This window comes from Sebastes umbrosus, chromosome 17, assembly GCF_015220745.1.
Source record: "Sebastes umbrosus isolate fSebUmb1 chromosome 17, fSebUmb1.pri, whole genome shotgun sequence".
Lineage (NCBI taxonomy): Eukaryota > Metazoa > Chordata > Actinopteri > Perciformes > Sebastidae > Sebastes > Sebastes umbrosus.
Window position 1 is genome coordinate 9918211 of NC_051285.1, and position 23455 is coordinate 9941665.

The 23455-nt window shown below is 41.8% G+C and overlaps 1 protein-coding gene across 2 annotated transcripts in view; it reads right to left on the bottom strand.

Annotated features, from left to right (window-relative positions):
- Positions 1–23455, bottom strand: part of sept8a (septin 8a) — a 44296-nt gene that overhangs the window by 10550 nt on the left and 10291 nt on the right. For both annotated transcript variants that reach the window (XM_037747965.1, XM_037747966.1), the window contains exons 2-9: positions 21307–21421; positions 20802–20997; positions 16895–17081; positions 11202–11363; positions 9671–9767; positions 2486–2654; positions 2221–2353; positions 1844–2013 (exon numbers count right to left, since the gene is read on the bottom strand). In XM_037747965.1, coding sequence (XP_037603893.1) covers positions 1844–2013; positions 2221–2353; positions 2486–2654; positions 9671–9767; positions 11202–11363; positions 16895–17081; positions 20802–20997; positions 21307–21421 — 1229 coding nt within the window. The remainder of the gene's footprint in view (positions 1–1843; positions 2014–2220; positions 2354–2485; positions 2655–9670; positions 9768–11201; positions 11364–16894; positions 17082–20801; positions 20998–21306; positions 21422–23455) is intronic.

Consider the following 23455-nt stretch of genomic DNA (forward strand, 5'->3'; position numbering starts at 1 on the left):
AGTAAAACTGTTTATGTTGGCATGACATATTACATACAGTAAGTTTATAGTTTGTACCACAGGTTTTGTATAGTTTAAAGAGCCACCATGTAGGATTACGCTGTTTACATTTTTCTAGTTATAGTGCTAGAGTAGACATTTTATTATTTACGACTATATTACGGTTATATTACAGTGCGCATGGCCAAAGAAGGCTTTTGGAAGATGGTGTGAAGTCTGCGTAGGTGTTGATTGCAACAAGTTTTTCACCATCTCATTAACCGCACTGTGATGGAATTTTCCATCAATTCCTCTCTTATTGGTAGAAAGGTCAGAGTGTTTGTCAGAGTGTCCCTCTGTTGACATTATTGGGTTGGAGTCCTGTCTAGAGGAGCCACCGTTATCTGTACAGCTGTGCCTGTAGTGGAGACCGTAGAGCCAGTCGCTAGGGCAACCAGGGTCAGAGATGCCAGAGGAACGGAGTAAGTCAAAACATGATAAGGGGTAAGACACTGAGCACCGGGGAGGAAGGACAGAGTTGTGATGCCTTCACGCAGAGAGCATCTATTGTGGAGACCTGACAATTCTCCTTGATCAAGCTTCAATAAACCTTCTTTTGTAAGACATCATCAGCTCCGGACCTCTTCCTTCCAAAGATAACTTGTGTATCAATTATTCCATCACACGCACTATATATGGCGTATTATAACGTAAAGTGAAAGTGTGATAACATTTAACGTAGGCCTATATGCAACATCAAGTCGGTAGTGGACCGAGCGACATGTAACTTTGATGGAAATCACCTGCCGTAACATAACTGATTGTCAAATAAACCCAAGTTTTCCCTGCCTCCTGTGAGTACATCGGGTCTTCACAAAAACAACAAGTTGCAAGAACACTGTTGTTTAGAATTTCGTTAACAGGATCTAAGGGGACTAGCCCAGACACAAAGGTATGTCCACATACTTTTGGCCACATAGTGTGCATTGTTGGTAAATCAAAACCAGCAGGTTCCTTGAATGCACCTTCAAGGAAGGAAATGCCTACTGTAAACTGCCTCACCGCACAATGAAACCAGAGTTTTCACAAGTAAGTAAATGCAACATGATGTTCACTGAATAATGGGTCTGCAAGTCGATTGTCGTATTGTACTGAAACAAACAGAAACCAATAGCTGTCTGGAAGGTAAAGAGTAAATCTTCAAACCTAACGTATGCCTTAGAAAATGCTCCTGCTGTTCAGTGAAATATACATGATCTGTAGTTAATTATCTAAAACGTGAAAAGCCTGTATTGTTTTTATACCTGTGCTATCATAAACAACATAGTATGCACAATCAGCATACCCCTATTGAAATCAGTTTTTGCCCTGTGTGAGCTGCATTCTGCATCACCTATTTATAAGCCAAGCTTTCAATTGCTACGCTGCCTCCTCCCTGAATATCCTGAATAATTAGAGCGAGGCAAAGGGAAAGAGTGAAAGGACAGGAAATGTTAAGCTTGGGCACGACAAAAAAAAGAAGGGAGGAAGTTTCCTTAACACATGCCAGGCTTTTATAATAGCTGAAATGCTTGTGTGCCGGAGGTCGACAACTGCACAGCACATTCAGTTAAAAGGCTCTTTAATGTGACACTTTGCCACAGGACTTGGCAGAATGCACACCTCCTGGTTAAAGGCTTGTAACAAGGGGTTAAAGAGCAAAAAGAGGAGCGAGAGAAGCTGTGCACAAAAAGGACATTCAGAATTTAAGGCACAGAATGAAAAGACAACAGGATTAGTTGAAGAAAGGAGCAGGGTTAGAAGAAGCAGCTTCCTGCTATGGACAGAAGAATGAGAGTGATAAAAAAAGGAGGGACTGACTCACTTTTTCTTGTCCTTGTCCTTCTTGAGGGGCTGAGATAAGGAGAGCGTCTCGGCTGCGATCTTCTTCCTGTTGTGGGCGTTCATCTCTTCCTCCAGGTCTCTCCTCTTCTCCTCCACCTTCCTCTTCTCTTCCTGGTGCATCCGCTTGAGCTGCTCGAACTTGTCGTGCAGCTGAGTGGGAGGAGGAGAGGGTGGTGATGGACAGACGGGACGGGGACGACGGGAGGAGGACAGAAGAGGGACAAGACATTTGAATTGGTACTTGCTGAACAGTTACTATGGTGTCTCTGACGTTGCAGTGTTGATCTGTGGATGCATCAGTGACCATTTAAAATCAAATATACTGCATCTATAACCATAACCTCCCATTAGACTGACCTCTCTCTCCTTTTCTTTCAGCTCTGCTTCTGTCTCTTTTACTTTGTTGACAAACATTTGTCTCATTTCTTCCTCTTTACGCTGCAGATCCCCCAAGAACTCTTTCCTCTTGGCCTCGTACGTCTCTTGGAGACTGGGGAGAAGAAAAGACAGGAATAGATCAGGTACTGTCTCTGAACAATAGAGACTCTCCCCTGTTGTTGACACTTGAGTATCTCTGTGGTTTTGGATGTGTTTCTCTCCATGCACCCTCTTCCCTTCCTACCTGAACGGTTGGCTGTCGGGATCTGTATCTTTGAAGCCCATCTCCTCCAGCTTACAGCGCCGGTACAGCTCGTAGTGGCGGGCGTGGGTCTGCTCCCTCAGATCCTCCATGTTGACCCTGATCAACATCTCTCGCAGTTTTACAAAGTCGCAGTGGGCCTCGTTCTCGACTAAAAGGGAAAAAACACACACCAGAATTAGGAAAGCGGAGAGTTGTGCTTCAGGTGATCATGTAAATTATCTCCTTTACATGATAAACAAATTCTGCTGTGGTGTTTGAAAAATTGTTTTTGGTTGTCAGCGTCAGATTGTTTCAAGTTCTGAGTCTTTGCTTCTCGCTTTCATTCTGTGCCTGGCTGTCTTTTTCCACTGCTTCTAACTTATTCTAACACTCCATCTGTCACCCTGTTAGCCTCCCTTCCTCTCCATCTCTCCCTCAAAAGCAGGAAATCACACCACATCTCTACAGGAATGTGAAGTAGTCTGCACAAAATACAAGTGGATAAATCACATTTAGCATCCATCAAATTAAACCAAATCGATCACATTTTGGCAACAAAGAGGGGTTGATAAATTGGAGATATTGTGCACTTTTCATGTTCATTTTTTCCCACCGGAGCGACTTTAACAACTTCACTTTAGTTTCATGTCTGAGTGACTTTCACAGTTAAATGATTTCATGGTGGGGAAAGGGCAGGAAGCGTTTCCTGCCTGACAGACTGACAGCTGAGGGGAGGGCGCCCTGAGCGTAATTTTCATCCTGATGAAGCCTTTTTACTCACACATCACCTCATTTACTCCGTCGCAACAATATGGCCTGTTCTTTTTGTTCTGGTGAGGCAATAACAAAGGTCAATGTGGGAAGAGCAGGTAGGCAAGGGTGCGTATATATGGACAGAACTTTGAGGATGTAGTCTGGATAAGTGGGTAATAATATGGTGATACATATGCTGCTAATAGTCAGCCACAGGATAGAGATAAACTTTATTGTCCCAAGGGAAATTTGGTAAAATTTGGGTAGCAACCAGCTGCAACCAAAGCATCACAGCTGAAAAAAAAGTCACAATATACCTAATTATAGCCTAACATTAAAGCTTATTTATATAGCACTAAAATCAGGATAAATGAAGTAATTTGCAAAAAACAAAAAGGCAATAATAGTGCATATCACAAACATTATCACCTCAGGAGAAATTCCTTCACTGCAACAGCCCTATGTATAATGTGCAGTAAGAGTAAAGCAGCCTCATCAACATAGAATAATATTAAAAATGTACATGTGTACAGGTCAGATAAAAGGCAGCATTACAGAGGTTTGGATCTGGCCAGCTTGCCATTTAGGGCTTTGATAGACACGACAGGGGGACAAAGGAGTTCTTAAAGCGGTTAAGCCAGCACTGAGGGACTCTGAAGCGTCTTCCTTGAGGGAAAGAGCTGGGTACTCAGGGTGGAGGACATGTGTGGGGTCTGAAATGATCGTCTGGGCCTGTCTGATGATAGTTTTGTCAAAGACAGCCTGGACTTGTGGGATACTGTCTGACTCCCACGATTTTCATGGCTCGTTGGGTGAGCTGAGTAATCTGAGGTTGCCAAACCAGGCTGAGATGCCATATCACAGGATGCTCACAACTATGGCATGGTAGAGGAGGAGCAACACTTTCTAGTTGACACCAAAGACCCTCAGCCTACGAAGGAAGCATAGACTGTATATAAGAAGTGGACGTAGTCACCGTGACGTCACTCATTAGTTTGTGGACTGCCATTTTTTAAGCCTTGAGTTCGGCATTTTGGCCGTCGCCACCTTGGTTATTTGCAACCAGAAGTGACAAGAGAGGGTGGAGCTAAGTACAATCGAACGCTGAATAAGACATTTTTAGGCGACCAAAATGTTACAATTAACTTTCATGAACTGGAAACACACTGTGAAAGGGTTAAAGTTCTACGAGGAAAACACAGACAGCTCCCAGACCGGACAACGCCGTCAATCACATGGTAGCCACGCCCTAAAGCATACCCTGCTTTATAGTCTATTTGACTCTAAATGGGATCATAATTGACTAAATAAACATCATGCTGTATTGAAGAAGACTTGAAACTAGCGATTGAGACCATAAACTCATGTTTACAATGTTGACTGAGGTAATAAATCAAGTGAGAAGTAGGCTCATTTTCTCATAGACTTCTTTTTGCAACCAGAGGAGTCGCCCCCTGCTGGCTATTAGAAAGAATGCAAGTTTAAGGCACTTCTACATTGGCTTCACTTCTCAGACCCTGGAGAGACATTTTATTAACAACATTACTGCCTTTTTTTGGAGAAAAAACTGAATGCAATGACATCGAATGCATAGACATCCCTGCACAGCCAGAATCCTTTCTAACCACTCTCCCATCCTGCACTCTTCTCATCAAGAAAAATCACTCCTCCCTTTGAAAATAAAGTTCTCTCTTCTTGACGTTATTTTTTCCCCCCATTTACAGTCTTGATAATATCTTCATAGTCTGCGTGGAAACTTGGAAAGCTTAAAATTATTTGATATGCTTAATCTCCTCCAATCTTCAAATGAGGGCGCACTGAAGTGCCAAATTTCTGCAAAGCAATAAAACCTGGAGCACAACCTAAAGCAGCTGTATAACTTGATACATCAGCATCAGCCGGCGGATAATCCTGGAAAAAAGTAGAGTGCCTCGTTGAAACGGATGTGTTGTCAGAGGAAAAAATAACTCTCCCCTTTCAGGAATTTAATGTGATCAACCTGTTAGCAAACCCTCAGAAAGATGCTATAAAGAGCTTTTCTGTTGTCTCAGATCTGGTGTGTGTGGTGGCCGAGGGCACGTGCAGAGCGGAAGCACGTGGCGTTTCAGGGGCTGGAGCATATGCCAAGTAACCCAGGGAATGGGATGTATGTTGTGTTTAAATACCACCACAAGCTGTGAGCTCTGAGGATGTGAAGGCGGCAATAATGATATTTAAAAAGCCCAATTAGCATGGCATTTAGCTTCTCCTGATGGAAAATACTGGGAAAGCAGCCTGCAGTGCATGATAGCAAACCACAATACAGCGCAACATGACACCGTCAAAGTGAAGAAAAAAGCAAGTGAATAAACACTAGCTCACCTTCGTCTACTTTAACGCTTTTGGACATAAAGTAAATCTTAACAAGACGTGAAATAGTAGCAGCCATGCAGCTGTTTGAATCACTCTCTCTTATTTTTTACTCAAATTTGCTGGTTGACCACACATCATTAGTGGGAGTATATGCGTTAAAAACAGGAATGAGCTGTTTTCTGGGGCTGCATCCAGGCTACTGAAATTGCCTGTTCATTTGGCATCTAATAGTCTCTCTGTACCGGCCCCCCGCTGAGGGCAGAATGAGGGCCAACCCTCTGACTGACTGCAGCACGGAGCCCTCAAGATATCCGAGCACAGACACATTCACACGCCAGCAACGAGAACAGAAACATTCACATATATATATATATTCCCACATAGAGAAACGGAGACATGGCTGCAATAAATCTGCAGATGCCCAAAGAATTAATGGAAATAGACAAATGTGCAAAAAGGAAAATACATCAAAATGATCCATGTGTCCCAGGCTGATCATTTGTTACTGTGGTTTTGGTAAGGCTTTAGCATATTTTGAGTGGTAGACGAGCAGAATTATTTATATGATAGTAACAGCTCTAAAGCTACATGGTGAATAATGTTATCATATCTGGTGAGATATTAGCAAAATTCACAGAAAATATGATATTACAAGACGAAGAGCAAGACGAACCACAAATGTGGACCTCATGGTGGCGCTGGATGAAAAGTCAAACAATCTCTCCCAAGTCATTAGGATACGTCTGGGAACCATTAATGTCCATAGACTGTATATAACAAGTGCACGTAGTCACTGTTAGCGTGGATAGCATCCATGTTGTGTGCACAGTTGAACAAACACAGTAGCTTGCAGAGAAGAAATATGGGGGGTCTGCTATATGTCACAGATGTCTGGAGTTCAGAGATAACAGAGCATCGAGATCCTGAGGGAAGATAAACACGCACACACCAAGCCTCCTTCAGTTACTCTTTTTTATCAGTAGACAGTCCTTCCTCTGTCTTCCGTCAAAGTCTATGGAAATTTCCCATGGCTCTTGGAAGAGGTTACCATAACCCATCTATATGACATCTGGCATCCGCACACTGTTTCCACTGACACAGGCCCTCCTTTCAGTCGGCCAAGTGGAGTAAAACACTGAGACTTCTGTCCTCCTCTGGCCCCCAGTGTCCTCAGATACTGTGACAAAGTGTGTTGTATGAATGGTGAGCCATCAGTTTGCAAGCAGGCCTGACTAAAAGATAAGTAGTTTTCTTGTAATACATCCGATCAGACCAGATTTGTGTTGTTAATAGGCAGAGATGGACAAGGTTGAAGAAGATAATTAGATGATTTTTAGATTTTCATATTGTTAAAAGGGACTGTTTGTAAGAATCAGAAATGCTTGTTAACAGAAACACCTGCGGCCGTTAAGTCAACGAATGTCAGTGTCGGGCTCGAGCTTGTGCTCGCTCTACATAGACATGAACGAGCATCGCTCAAAAACATTGAGGCGACACACGTCAGCTGAAACCACAATATCACTCTATATTTCACCTGCTTGGCAGTAATGTTAGCTGACCAGACGAAGGTCTCTCCATGAATCACTGCTGATCCTAGTGTTGGCTTTTCCTGCTTCAGCCTCCCGACCGCGGCCGGGGAGGGAACAGAGGAGACACCGGAGTTTTGGTCGGGGACGATAACGTTTCTCGCTGCGGAGCCCCGTCACTTCACAAGACACGGGAAACCTCTGTTGGTCTGGAGGAGTTGCAGCATTCATTTCTGCACAAACGTCCACTGTACATTCACTAGATATTCTCAGAGCTACTAACTCTCCTGCAGTGTGGAGTGTGCGCGCATAAACGTGAGAATGGAGCCAGAGAGGGAGAACGTGCGCGGTGTGTGAGTGAAGGCAAGCAGGCAGGCAGAAGAGCAGAGTACAGCAGAGACTCTGGCCCTGGAGACCAAAGCTCTGGTCTCCCCCGCGTCCTCCGACCGTGGCCAACACTGTTTTGCAAGACGGGCTTCACTAGATATAACTTTGCGGTTTTGGTGCTTCTGTGTAGTTTGTGTTGGAGTCAGAGTCTGAACAGCGTAGCCACACAGGAGCGCGCATGGGACACCGACCCGGATTGATTTATACGTGTAAGAAGTTACAAACAGTCCATTTAATTGCTGCTGAGAGAATGACAAAATAATTACGATGGAGACAAATCCCCAAGAAATGAGTTTACAGTAAAGCCGCTATAACCTTCTGCAGATTGCACTATTCTGTATGTTACTGGACAGGACTATAGCTTCATGGTGACTGATGGAGTCCAAAGGAATCCGTCCCCCAGGAGACACACATCAGGCTTTATAAATAACCACAGAGTGTCCTCTGAGGGTTGGGGAATGAGAGTAGTCAGTGGATAATGGAGAGAGGAAAGGACGGCAGGGTGAGGACACAAGAGCAGAGGAAAGGAAGGAAGGAAGGGAGAGTTAGAGGAAGCAAGAGAGGGAGGGAGCTTCTCTCAGAGAGCAACTCCCATCTGAGCAGTAATATTCTCACAGCACAACTCTGTGTGACATTATTAAATTAAACTGTTTACTCTTATTGTCAAGCATAGAGGAATGAGCTGTGGGAAACAAAGATCCCTGGAGAGGTCTTGCATGCACGCAGACATACAGGCCTACATGCACGCCACAAACACACGCCAAGGCAGAAATATATAGTGAGAAACATACAGTACATACACATCACTGGCACGCACACACGCACACTGGCAATTTCCCAAAACAATCTCTACCCACTCGCCCTTCATTTCGCAGTGTCACTCCGCATGAAGTCACGCTCGCAGCTGCGGAGGGCGCTCCGCATTAAGAGGGCGGGTATAAATAAACAGGCAAACTGTGGGACGCACTCGCCACTCTGCCGTGAGCAGGAAAACGTCTTTCACCGTGGACACTGATAGACGCCTTGCTTTCTCAGCTGCTCAGTTACATTGCATGCCGTTTCTCCATAAGCACAGAACATCCTCAAAACAACCGGCATGTGGTATAAAAGAGATCCTTTTTTTTTTTTTTGATGATGAATCATATGATTAAATTTAGCATTGCTATGATAAGTGTTATATTGGCATGAACAAAATGGTATTTGCAAAGTATGAAGGCGGTAGTTAATTGTATGCGTGCTGTCCTTGTGCTGTTGCAACAACCCGAATTTCCCCGCTGGGAATTAATAAAAGTTTATCTCATCTTAATTGTTGAAGCTAAAGTTTTTACTGTCCACCTTTAATCTACACTTACTGCTTTGGGGTGGCCCTTAATATGGCGAAATCTCCCCAAAACAGAACTAGGCTGCAAGGGCCGGAAAGAGACTGAACCATGTACTTCCTCAAAAAAAATAGACCACTTTCAGATGTATTCACAATAAAATCCCTGAATAATCACTATGCATGCACACTCATATAATTGCAAGTACTGACACTGTGCCAATATCTCCTGATATAGCACTCCTCCCACGTTTCTACATGTGTCTCTCCACCTCATTTACCTATTTAATGCCCGTAACCTAGCAACCTAACAACCAGCTCGTGGATATTCAAACTAACCAGCATCATCAGGTTTATACAGGGAAACAATACAAGTAATACAAGTATTTATAACTACAAGTCACTTTGTTTTTGCATTTGTGTATAGTTTTTGTGTAGCTGTCAAACATCCAAGGCTTTTCTTTTGCTTCATTATAGGCGAGGGAAGTCATGAGTGAAACTGGACAGATGTCAGCAAAATGCTTCACAGTAACTAGCCGGAAGTGGTTGAGTAATAATCAAATGGCACTTTATGGAATAAGCCTTTTTTTAATGAATTATTTATCTATGTAATCTCAAAGTAAAATGTTTTTCCCATAGATGACTAAGACAAATGTTAATGGAACTGCACTATGATACTAAGAATACACTTACAGCCTCAATACTTCTTGTGCCCACGATCACTGTATCTCTCTGTGGCAGTCTACGTAAAGCATCCACTGACCTCTTCATGCACTCACTGCTGTGTTTGCTTGAGCAACACAAACACCCACACACACCCGGATTAGCTTGCATGTGAACGGTTCTCACCTTGCACGATACCCCAGGGGTACTGTCTGGCTCTCACTGTTTTGTTCCCGACTTTGACCTCTTCCACGCTCCCAACCACAGCAAAGGGCAGATGGGCCTGCACAGGGAAAAAGATGGTGGAGTGTTAAAAGGGTCAAGAGGCCACAGACGTAACTGGAGCCATTAACTGGGGCTGAGTCTCAGTTCCCTCTTTCTTCTGGGTTACACTCTCTTAATGTTGATATTCTTTACGGCACAGAAACCATTTCACAAGACACAAACATGTACAAATAACACAAAAAAAAAGGATAAATGAAAATTAAGTGTTCACTTTCAAATAAAACTCTTATAAAACTCTCTTATCTTTCACAACCAGACCACACCAGAGTGAAGTGTAACCACATTGACATATGAGCCTCACCAGAGCGGTGTTTTAAGTTTTAACATGTGGCTCAGTCGGGGCTGAGAGGGGCTATTTTGTTGAAGTGGTATAACACACACACACACTTTCTTATTGCTCTCAGAGCTACTGCGCCTCGTTAGCATCGACTGTGAAGCATCATGGGGAAAACATGCCCGATACGCAACCTCAAAAATTAGGCGGCGAGTTGAAACCAGCTGGTTGGTTGCAGCTCAGAGGAACAAGCTGGTGAGTGTGGGCGATGATGTAACCAACTATGAATAGATGGGGATACTGTACGAGGACTCAGTCTGGGAAAACCAAATGCAGTCTTATTTATCCATGAGAGAATTTACTGTTTGTGCATTTGTACATGTGTGGGCGTGTGTTTGTCCCCATTATAAAATCAGAACTAAAAAGGTTAAATATGAAGAAAATCTATTTGTGCTTGCTGCTTGAGTAAAAGTCAAACGCATATATGTCAGTATTTCTAAATAACTGGTTTATTTTGACGATGGAAAATGTACAAATGGACACAAAGCCAGTTGTAGGAAAGCAGGTGCTGCCATCGAGATCATAAAATCTTTTTACTATGGAAAGAATTGAGGAATGGAGAACTGGTGCAATCAAACAGAGCCTGTATTCATACAGTTTTGTGTAAAACTATGTATAGTGTTTGCATATACTGTATGTCCAAGGGTCAGCTGGTATTTGCACATATTTTGACTGGTTTCCCCCTGTATATACTCACAGATTTGTGGGATTGCAAAGTGTCTAGATAAGAGACACAACATTACTTTTCAGCACATCAGCGCAATAAAATGGTGTCAACATATGCTGCTGTTGCCAGATGTGTAACACATGTGGTCAGTGTAGTCAGTAGGCACAGAGATAATCCTTTTTAATCCAACAATGTTGAGAAGTGTTACAAGTCTAAAGAACAAAGCCATCATTTCTACTGTATGTATATATATATATATATATATATATATATATATATATATATATATATATATATATATAAGTATGTACTAATAAAGTATAAATGACCCATGAAATAAGGGATTTTCCCACAACACTATTCATATTCAACATTAAAATATAGAAAAACTGATGGTATGAGAATCTTTTGAGCGTCACAACATGACTTACGTTCATGGAGGCGTTGATCTCACTGACGGTTTCGTCGTCTGTCGGGAACTGATATATCTGGACGCCGTTGCTCACCAGCTCGCTCATAATCTTTATTTTGAATTTATGGAGCTCACTCTTGGAGATTGTGTCCGCTTTGGCAATGATGGGAATTATGTTTACCTGAGGAAAGGATGAGAAAAAAGAGATTTAATAAACAAAAGTTATTAAATGTGTAGAGCATCGTCCTTGTTTTTATGGTCGAGTCTTGCCATAGATATATAAGCATTCCTGTATCGACAGCTGCGTATACGTGGAGTTCATTATGTAATGGTATTTCTAAGGCTGCTCTGACACGCGTCTTCATGACAGGACAAAATGTACCTGTCGAGCTCAATATGATGAGAGCAGATGCACAGAGAATCAACACAATGTTTTCGGCGAATTACAGATTAGAGCAATTAACTTCCCCGTGTCAGCGGGTCACGAACAAACACTCTGAATGAAGCTCAATTAAACACACTGAAGGCCTAATTAAAAACAGAAGTGCGTTGCTAAATATGGCTGAGAAGGCACACGAGAGCATATGTACAGTGAATAAGCTCAGTCAGAACCCCCGACAGATACATAAAACAAACAGTGATTATGAAAACAAACTAGGCTCCTCGTCTCCAATCAGCAGCAGATGTGCAGAAATAAACACAGTTTGTCTGCATTCCTCTGTACGGATGCGTTACCCCAATCACTAACCGGGAGGACGAAGAGGATCCCCACAGATTCATCAACTCCGTAGTGCGCCTCAGAGCAAGAGCCGGAGCTTGTTAGGAGTCAAATTACAGGCTCATCATACTTTATTGGATCATTAATTTACAGCAGGGCAGCCAGTATCGTTGTTTTAACCCTTACTTATCAAACCAGGTTGGCTAATCGTGATCCAGTGCTGACAACCGCCTCAGTGAGGAGGGAGGAGGATGCAGCGATATTTGTTCACTTCCCACAACCGGATTTTCCCAGCTGGCCAAAGAGTATTCCCAAATAGTTCTCAGTGTTTGTTCGGAACAACTAAGAGCTCCAGATGGGTAGCTGTAACCACATCAATGCAGTTTGCATGTAAGATGATCATTGAAGGAAAAACATTCACATAGACTGATATTTCTGGCTTTTTTTTTTTAAATCTTACACGGGTCAAACATCTGTATATGAACGGATAGAGGAGAGTGACATAATATAAAATATTATAGTGCAACAGAACAAAAGTTAATATCAATGGATCCTCCTATTACTACTATTTGGATAGGAGGAAATATCAATCCTTGTTTGTCTAATGACCTCTACAAACTGAATCCTCTACATCCTAATATTAGATAATCAACTAGTAATGATTTCCTCCTATTCAAGAAAAAAAAATAATAAAGCGAAAGGACACCTCCTTTTCAGACCCTCATATCTCTTCCTGCCTTCATCCACCACAAACCAAACTCACTCTGGTAGGCCTTCAACCATCCTCTGTGGGGAGGGGTGACTCAAAACCCATTTACAAGAACAACACCATTGTCTAGCCTTGACAGCAAACTCTACAGGCCGAGGTTGTTTCTGGTCCGCTTCCCTGGTTGTTCCTGTGACAGGGCTATCTGGCAGACAGGACAGCTCCCTTTATTTATCTTTAGTTTCCAGATAAAAGCTCATATTCACACACAGCAATGCTCCCATTGAAGTGATTATATCTCAGCACGGAAATAAAAAAATGGGATTGTGGAATTAATTATACTCTGATGAAGATTGAGCCTCTTGAAAAATGCCTCTCATGGCAACGAAATGTATTCATGGTAAGCAGAATGTTTGGACATGAATCATCCCTTTTTATCATTTATGCTGTGCTGAAACGATTGGTTGATTAATTAATCATTAGAAATGAATGAACAACCACCAGTTCCAGCTTCTTAAATGTGAAGATTTACTGATTTTTTTTAATTGTGTATCACGATATCTCGACGTATGATTTCATCACGATACGATTCCATTGAAAGATGATAAAGTATCATATTGAATTATCGCCCAGCCCTCTTTGTGACATGGTCAGGCTCTTGTCTAGGCCTGTAGAAGCAAAGCAGGTACTTCTGTGGTATATCTGTAGCCACAGAGCTCAGAAATCATAGAAATAAAACTGCCAAATGTTGCAAAGACTGATAGTATGTGGTGAGTCGCTGCTGCAAATATTGCCTGCAACACATTATTATTTCATCTAGAGAGAGACCACCGCTGCATAAAACACCCCATCAAGCCTGTAAAACAAAACAGCGTCACATCCACACTGCGGTCACTCAACACTGGCTCGCTTTCAGATAAAACAGCGGTCATATTTCACGTAGTGGAAAGACTGCTGGGACGGAGCCACTGGGGTCAGAGCGCTGTTCACCGTGGCCACCCACTCACTGAGCCCGATGTCGTACTCACAATGCTGTAAATCACTTTGGATAAAAGTGCCTGCAGCCACCATTGTTGTTATTTTACACTTTCTGGCACCGTGAAAAATGAAAAAAAAGGCCCGTGTGTAACCAAAATGTCCCTAACAGACATACAGGAGGTTCGCAAGAAAGAGGGTTTGGTTCATATGAATGCAAGAGGAGATTTAACTGAGGTAAGCTGCTTTGCTTTCACTCATATTAGGGGAGAGTACAGCAGGTAAGCTATATTATAGCTGCTCATGTTCATATAAAGATAATATATTTAGCTCAGGTAAGCTACCATGTCTTGCTTCAAAGCAAGGGGTACAGAGAGTTGGCCGCGGTGGTTTGGATGGCATCAGGACACAGTTGGCAAGCGCAGGGTGCCAGGGTTTGATCACTCTGTTGGCTGGTAAAGACGGCAGAGAGGCTCAGCGGTCAGCGTTGTCACCTCGTAGCAGGAAAAGTGCTCAATTTGGATCTTGGCCCTTTTCTATGTGAAGTCCTCTCTGTTGAACAGCATTCTGGTCCATGACTTTAGCCTTGGAAATACACTTGGTCCTCATTACTAAGTAGCAAGGATGGCTCAAATTGGAATAAATTACAAAGTATAATAACTTTATTAAATAGGGCTGTCAAAGTTAACACGATAATAACAGCATTAACGCAAATTCGTTTTAACGCCACTAATTTCTTAAATGCTTTAACATAGCTTGCTATTTTTAATTAACCTCTTAAACATCTGACATGACGCCTGAGGCTGTAGCGGGCTCAGTTTTAAAGCTGGAGAGAAGGTAACGGCATCATATGAAACTACAAAAACTGAAGGAATTGGTACCAACCATGTCATAGTAGCTTGTCGCAAAGGAGGCTAAATAACGCTCCAAACTTACGCTGAATTTTGGCGAGGAAAAAAATTGACATGGCCATTTTCAAAGGGGTCCCTTGACCTCTGACCTCAAGATATGTGAATGAAAATGAAGTCATAGTCAAGTCAGCAACACTTGCAGATGTTGTTGCCTGTTAGTTCTGAGTTTGCCATGTTATGATTTGAGCATATTGTTCATGCTGAATGCAGTACCTGTGAGGGTTTCTGGACAATATTTGTCATTGTTTTGTGTTGTTAATTGATTTCCAATATTAAATATATACAAACATTTGCATGAAGCAAGCATATTTACCCACTCCCATGTTGATAAGAGTATTCAATACTTGACTAATCTCCCTTTAAGGTACATTTTGAACAGAAAATGAGTGATTAATTTGCGATGAAGTGAAATATTAATCAACATTTCTATTTAGTGAATGTAAATATCATCGAGACCTACTAAACAATTCTGAAAACTGTCCCTTGAGAGTGACAGTTGGCTGAAGTATCTGGTCATCGTTTTGAATCGTACCACCACCAGGAGACATTTGGCAGAGATGCGCAGTCGTGCGTTGATAGTTGGCAGAGGTAAGCCAGCAGGTTTTGGTCACAAGCTGACCATCTGCTTTGCTCTGGATTCATTATCACTGCATCAGCAGACACCAGCAGGGCTGAAGCACTTTGTCATTCATACAACAGTGCGATCAGTAGTTATACGTATACATTTGACTGATGTAACAAAACTTCATCCATCAGTGAACATTAAGGTATCGTGACAGGATGTAAGCAAGCATATATACTAAGGGTGGGGGAAAAAATCGATACAGCATAATATCGCAATATTTTGCGTGGCAATGTTTCATCGATACATGGACGTCAAGTATCAATCTTTTATTATATAAACTATTAACCTTTTAACAATCACTATTCTGTCTTTCAGAGGTTGTAGTGAGCTCAGTCTTAAAGCTAGAGTGAAGATACTGGTAACATATGAAACTAGAAAACCTAAGGAATCGGGGAAAAAGGCTAAATAATGCTCCAAAGTTGCGCTAAATTTTGATGAGGAAAAACTCCTACGTACATGCAGCTTCCTCATTTTAAGTGCTTATAGACATACAAGACGTCAGCATTATCCTTCTCGCCCTCAGGTCAAAGACACACAAATCTTTCATTTGCATTTTAACTGCCTCTTTCTCTGTCATTTCTTCTCTTCTGGGCTTTGTAAACATGTGCTTTGAGGCTCTTTTCTCTTCCTGAAATTCCACACTTCCCACACGTTGAAACCAAGATTCAGCATCAAAAAACCACTGAACGGTTTAAGCTGTTTATCACTGAGTCGTTTTCCAAAACATCTTATCAAAATGTCAACATGCTGAATTTATTGAAGTGTGTTATCAAGCATAAAGAAATCATCTATAACAATGCCATATATATATAGAAATCCTATATTCATGACTATATATTTCTTTGAATTACAAAAAAGGGATCAAACTTCAACTGGAAAATTCAAAGAAAACTGCTGACAAAGAAAAAGATTTCCCAAATATTAAAATATAAATAATACAATCGCAACAAATACAATACGGCTCCAATTTAGACCTTAAAATGTGCAATCTTGCCCTTTCTGACTCTGTCCTCCCCACTAAAATCACTCTCTCCCCCCTTCTGTCACGCTCCTAGTGCTGCTGGGATGAGATTTTTTTTTCCACCAGTTGTCTAATTGAGGCCAAGCCAGTGATCGTGTCTCCACTGAGCTGTACTCATCGGATGTTTGGCAAAACACGGATCCACTGACCAATAATCTGTGCAGTAATACTCACACATGAGCAATGAAAAAGCCACAAATCAATGTGGCTATTGACTGGTGTACAATTGACCTGTCAACCACAACTATGTCAAACTGGAACTCAGTATTAGTAAGATGAGCATGATGAGGGTGTATTTTAATTTTTTTTAATTTTTTTTTATCATATATACAGTTTTATATATTATATATGGCAATTCAGAAAGTGGGATGGACCTTAACGCAGCAAATCAAACATTTTCACTTGCGAAAAACACGCAACATGTTGTTTTTTAAGTGTAAAACTACTCATATAGGGCAGGTTGTGTGAACTTTTCTTGAAATCCTGTACGACCAAATGGAAGCTTTGACATTCACTGCCACATTTTTCTTTTCATTTCCTTATTCTTTTGGGACACAGAGAGTCCACACCTCAACAAAAAGATCAGGGATCTCCACATCTCAGTGAAATGCACACCAGTCACAGTGAAAAGGAGGTCGGATTTCAGCAACACTGATAGTTATTCACAGACAATGGGAAAGGAAAGGGAGTGAGTGAGTGCGCTTTTTGCCAAAAGGGGAAAACCAACAGAATGTGGATGTGTGTTTTTGCATTTACCTTGCTGTCCAGTTTTTTCATAGTGACGAGGTCCAGGGACTTGAGGGAGTGTCCTGTCGGGGCGATGAAATAAAGGCAGATGTGGATCCTGGTGTCGTGGTAGTTAAACAGCGAGCGCTTGATCTTCAGCTCTTCCTGGAGATAGTTTTCAAACTGAGTGTCGATGTAGTCAACGATGGGCTTGTAACTGTGGAGACAGGCAAAGAGAAACTGTGAGGATTTATGTCTGTGGGTAAAAGCATAAATATTTGTCTTCTTATTCATGCGTTTGTAATGAATGTAAAAAGGAAATATGGACTTGTCACTGGGGAAATGAACCAAGACAGTTATGTTTTCAGTAACTGTGTGATCTGATTCTGTGCCAAGATCACAGCTTAGAGCTGTACAGCTTAGTGCTGCGTGAAAATTTGTGCTCGGCTTATGGGAGTCTGGTTGAAACAAATCACAAGAGGCTGCAAAACATCCCGTCCTCTCTCACACTGCTCTGATGGCCTTTATGGCCTACAGTGTCACCAGGAAATCAAAGAAATTGGGAATGCGTGTGTGAAAACATCAAAGTTTAAGGTAGTATTTGTTCATGAGCGTTTTGCATGTGTAGCTAAATAAACAGGCCCAGGCAGACAGGTATGTCAAATTCCACAAATTTCTTAAAGTCTATGGTTTTGGCAAACATACCACAACACCTGCATTGCTAGGGGAGACTAAAGCCTTGATAAGACAGAGTGCGTTTTAGCAGCCTACGGCGGCTTTTTGTAATTGTTTTCAATGAGAGTGAAGCGTTTTGCACGCTGCTTTTGCGTTGCTGTGGGCCTCGTGTTTTTACAAGAGCGCCCTGAACGTCTCGAGTTGAAAAAAATTCAACTTGTTTTTTTCTCTCATTGTGGTGACTTTTGCTGGATACCTGGAGCTACAGTATATGACTTTACCAACCGTAGTTACCTTGATCTGAACAGAAAACAGCAGGAGCCAAATTAGAGCGGTACCTGAGATTTCAGGTAAGTTGTTTTCATCAATTTAAACTGCACTTTTAACTATTAGGTAGCATACAGTTCATGGTTTGTGTTTTAAGCTTACGTTAGCACTCAATTGGTGGCTGCCTTGTTTTAATTCTTTTTTTTTTAAACGCTCCATCTGATCAGGCAACAAAAAGGCAGTGCGCCTCACGTTTCCCACTAGCAAAACACGCCGAGTCCGATCAGGGCTTTACTCTGACATGAACCAATACTCTTGGGAAAAAATAGATCTAAACAAGACTTGCACCTCAATTTGGGCAGAATAAAACTGCTTCTGACTCTGCACAATTTTCTCACTGCAGTGATTATCAAGTTAAATGTCAAGAATTATTAAACGTCTTTTATTCAAACGATATCTTATCTTTGTTAATGCAGCATTACGGTTCGTCTCTGCATACCCAAAAGAATGATAATGTTAGATCACGAGACAGTTTGAAGAACATTTATGCTGCATTCACAGCAAGTTCGTTTGGAGCAGTTTATTTGAGTCTGCAGCTTTAACTCATTTAGTTTGCCTTTGGAGAGATGAGAACGAGACCATTAGCCACATATTTAATAAACTGCATCATAGCTCTCTTTCAAGTGAGGTTGTGCTTCATCAGTCACCATAGATACAAGTCTAACAGTCATAGTTTGGTTCTCACGGGATCACTTGGCACTGGCGCTATCTACTGTTGTGATAATCTGTGTTTGAGATGCTCAATAAATTCCCACAATTCCACCAGGATCGCCTCCAATTCATGACTAAACAACGGCATTGCTGTGATTGTCAAACAGATGTGCATTGCTTATGCTATGTTGCTATATTTGGGCCCAACACGACCACCTCAGCCTCATTGGTTGCAGCTGGCGTCACCTCTACTTTCACATTTCCTCCGGCTCTCACTGGCAAGACTGACAGGCAAAACGTGTTTGAAAACAATTGTAAAAGTGAGCCATGTCATACATCTGAAACACCTCCTGAATCTACATCACATCACATACCCAGATGCTTCAAAGTGACCCACATTATCAGGTCTACAAGAAGTGCTACAGTAAAAGTGCCCCCCACCAAGAAATAAGTCCAAAATGCACAGTTTCAGGAGTATAAGGCGACAGATCTTTACATATGATAGTCAGCTGTTTCTTTGTGTGCTCTTAACTGGTAACTAATTCGTTAATTTAACAGCCGACTATACTGGTAAATTCTCAACAGCAATCTTCCCACATTTTACAGCTCAGAGTGAGACACAAGTCCAAAGAAATATATTCTATATCGTCAGCCAGCACCATGTTTACAGTCATCTGTCCTCTCCCTTCACATCCATCTTCAATCTTCTCTGAGGAATGCACCACTCTGACCTTTTGAGGCTCTCTCAGTGTGCATTTACAGTCCACTGCAGGGTCCGTCCTTCAGCATGTTGGTTTATACGGCCCATAGAGAAAGCTGCTATCAAAGGGCGTGAGAGTGCTGCTTGCTGGCTAGGTCACTACAAGAACACTCCATTCCACAGCTGCATGTTAAGAAAAAAAAATCAGCTATTTCCTCTTTATTGCTGTCCAACCTCAACTTATTTCCATCCTACAGAGGAAAACCAAACCTGGACCGATATTAGTTTGTGTCTGTTTCTCTCATTTGTATCCCAAGGCAACAACATGGACCTAATTTGGGCAAAACTATGTCATTGTTCACTTAGAAATAGAGAGGAAGGTTTGGATAAGAATTGACAGGAGAATCTGTCATTGCAACAGTCAGGAGTCAAATGGAAAAAACACTGAAGGTATGTGTTTTATGCATGTGCTCAGAGTACCAGATGAAGGGGGGATTTGACTCGTACGACAATACAATGAGTGCTGTTTATCGGAATTAGGGCTGCCCCCTGCCAGGCTTGATTTAAATCATGGACTGGATGGTTTTGGTAAGTAGGAGGTTGAGTATGGCTTAAAAACTGGGTCAAGTTAGGTTGAAAAGTGTTAAAATATATCCACTGTTTCAAAAGTTTAGCAGAACTTTTTTTTTTCATATCCCTTTAAACACATTTATACTATACTTGCTGCTATTAATCTTATCGTGTCACTTTATCTTGTGACTTGTCGCCACCTTGTAAGTTTTTCTTTGATTGCTCTTGTTCATTTCTGTATAGTTTCTACTCTTATACAAGTTGTATATCCCTCTTATTTTATTCTATTTGTTTGTATTTGTATTTCTTTCTTTATTTGTACTTATTCTGTCTTTGTGCTGCTGTAACATCTGGATTTCCCCTCTGAGGATCAATACAGGCTTAGCTCATCTCATCGATCATCTCTTGTGACCATTTGGAGGGGCCCAACCCGTCAAAGAAATGTTGATCAGTGTTTCCCAAAGCCCAAGATGACGTCCTAAAATGTGTTGTTTTGTCCACAACTCAAAGATATTCAGTTTACTGTCATAGAGGAGTGAAGAAACCAGAAAATATTCACATTTAAGGAGCTGGAATCAGAGAATTTTGACTTCTTTTTTTTCTTAAAAAATTACTCAAACCCATTAATCAATACACATATACAGTATAATAATACATAGCTCACAAGGGCATTTTATCTGCAGAACAAGACGTTTTGCTGATAATACTTCTGTACTTTTACTTAAGTATGATTTTGAATGAAGCACTTCTTCTTAAAACTGAGTATTTTTACATTGTTTTTATTAGTACTTTTACTTAAATTAAAGGAATCTGAGTGCTTCTTCCACCACTGCGATTGCTATAGTTCAACATGTAGTTAGGAGCAGCTTCCCACTGAATAATATTCGCTGAAATGCTGTTGAAACACCTTATTCACATCCTGGCATCTCGACATCTATTGACCTGCGCATCAGCGTCAACCATCTCATCATGTCACTGTCTTAAAATCATCGATTATCATTTCATCATCCTCACCTGTCATCTTTGTTGATCTGATCACCGAAGCCAACGGTGTCAACGATCGTCAGTTTGAGTTGGACGTTGCTTTCTTTCAGGTCGTATGTTCGCGGTCGCAGATACACGCCATTCTGATAATGGCTCGCCTCTTCGTTCTCGAACATGGTGTTGAAGAGTGTGTTCATTAACGTTGACTTGCCGATACCGGTCTCCCCTGTGGGTGGGAGGAAGTAGAGAGAGAGAGAGAGTTAAATTACTCCGTCCCCGGGGAGTAAATCATCAGCTTTTAGACAGATGTTTTTACTGCAGCAACACAATTGTGCATTTCTTTTATGTCAGGAAAAACAAAAGAACGTCACTGCTGTATTGTTGTGGTTAAACATGCTGTTTGGAGGAAAACAAATCAAGATTGAGGAAAAATGACTGCAGAGAAATGTTCAGCAGTTACAGCATGGCATTTTCCATCACTTGCTAATTGTATACATTACATTGCTCTCACACTGTTGTGTCGTTTGGTACTCACCTACACAGAGAATGTTAAAACAAAATCCCTGTGTGACCGATTTACTGACCAGTTGGTCAGGGAGGCTGTCGAATCCAACATGTCCGCCCAAATTTAGGTTACGCTTCTCTTCATTCTGGAGGCACACAAACAAAACGTAACATTAACAAGTCTGGTTGCATGTGAGGAGAACGCACACATGGCGAAGACATTAGTCAGAGGTAGGAAGAGCTGAAGCTGAAGTAGTCACATTCCTATGCAAATCAAAGACCCGGCGTACATCCTTTCTGCAGATGTAAAAGTCATCGGCTAACATTAAGAGATAGGTAATCGGGGCCTGCAGTGAGGATGAGCTGCTCATCACAAATGCATGATCCTTGCAAGTTGGACATCATTGTGAAGGTAAGTAAACAGGCTTTCCAACGATGTAAAATACAATGCCAATTAGCATTGTAACAACGGAGAAATAATCGACCAAACACAAGTTTCCGAACTTTTTTTTCCCAGTTTATTTGACTTCAGGACATCTCAGACTACATACGTGCTGAAAATCAAACATTTTACTGTATTAATTTAGATGTTTTCCGAAGGAGAAGTCCCTAGAAGTGTTTGATTCAACTTTTTCCCATGGTCTAGTGTTAAAAACGTTAACAAAAATCTGAATAAATCATAATCTCGAATCGCAATACTTGTAGAATCACAATACTTAAAAATCGCAATACATATCCAATCGGCACCCAAGTATCGTGATAGTATCGAATCTGGAGATAGGTGTATTGTCCCAGCTCTATTAGCTACTCCTTCCTATTACTTCCGTACTGATGGGTCAAAACAGCCACATAGTCCATCAATGTGAACACATCTATGTTAATTTAGCCCCCTATATTATCATGTTTTACAATCAAATTGAGTGCAACAAGCTGCGCCTCTCAAACAAAACTAAAAATGATCACCGCTGCTACAGGAAATTATTGCAGAGGCCGTGCACAACCGCTCTATAATCAATCTGCATTTAGGAGAGAGCATCCTGGAACTGAGAGCACAAAGATTACCAATATGCAACCAGCCAAAGACAGCCAGACAAAACTATTGGGTTGTAAGCGTTTTCACCTTTGATCTCCCTTATCTAACTCATCTGAAGGAGAGACAGTCGGTGACAGAAGAGAGCGTGTTAGAGCCGAGCAGACAGACAGCACCTTGAGATGAATGGGGCCACCCGAGCTCGTCTGGCTCAGCCACGAAGGGCTGCATACTTGAAGGCTGATGTCACCGAAACACAGAGCAGCCTGAGAGCGGAGCAGAGCTCAGCTGAACGCAACCCGACTGAACTGAACTGAGAGGTGGAGGAGGGCAGGCTCTGCATGAGATATATAAACCTGACTGAACTGCACAATAAAGGATGAGCACTGTGTGAGTGTGTGTGAGGGGAATAAAGAGAAATAGGGCTTAATGTGTCAGGCAACACCACTGGAGTAATCTGACGTGAGCTGAGCTAGGCAATACCGAGTTGGAGCGCACGGGGGGTTTATGACATTACAGTAACACCCCGTGTTCAATGAAAAGAGAAATCTATACGAGCTGTAAATATGCTTTAAGGGTTTCTACATGTGACGTTGTTCGTGAAACATTCAGCCAAGGCGTGGAAATGTGTTTTATGGCAAGTCAGGTAGAAGCATAGCCAGTCGAAAACCTTAAATTCCTTATTGAGGGTTGCACTTTTGTTCCTTTTGACTCTGAAATGCACTTACGGTGAGTCACTTTGAACAAAAGCATCTGCCAAATCAATGTATTGTTTGTGGTACTCAGTAGTAGGTTTACAGGGATGATGAAAGAGGAAAAGGCAGCACCCATTTTTTGTTTGTTAATCACTGTAAACTCAAGAGCTTGTCGAACAGCATTAATGCTTCCCCTGTTGTATTCAGTTTGCTGAATAAAGCTTGTGATATTCGGATAGATCGCTGGAGGGGGAGGGTGTGGCCTGGAAGGAAACCGGTGCATTGACCCTCTGGATGCCCGAGTTGTGTTTAAAATAGGAGAAGTCGTCGATTTACATTAGCCTTTATTTATCCAGGGAAGGATAAATAGAGGCCTGCGTGCTCATTTTCCATCAACACCCCAGTTTGGTTTCCAGTTTCACATGTGGTGGCTGTCTAGCTGCGCACAGTTGGTG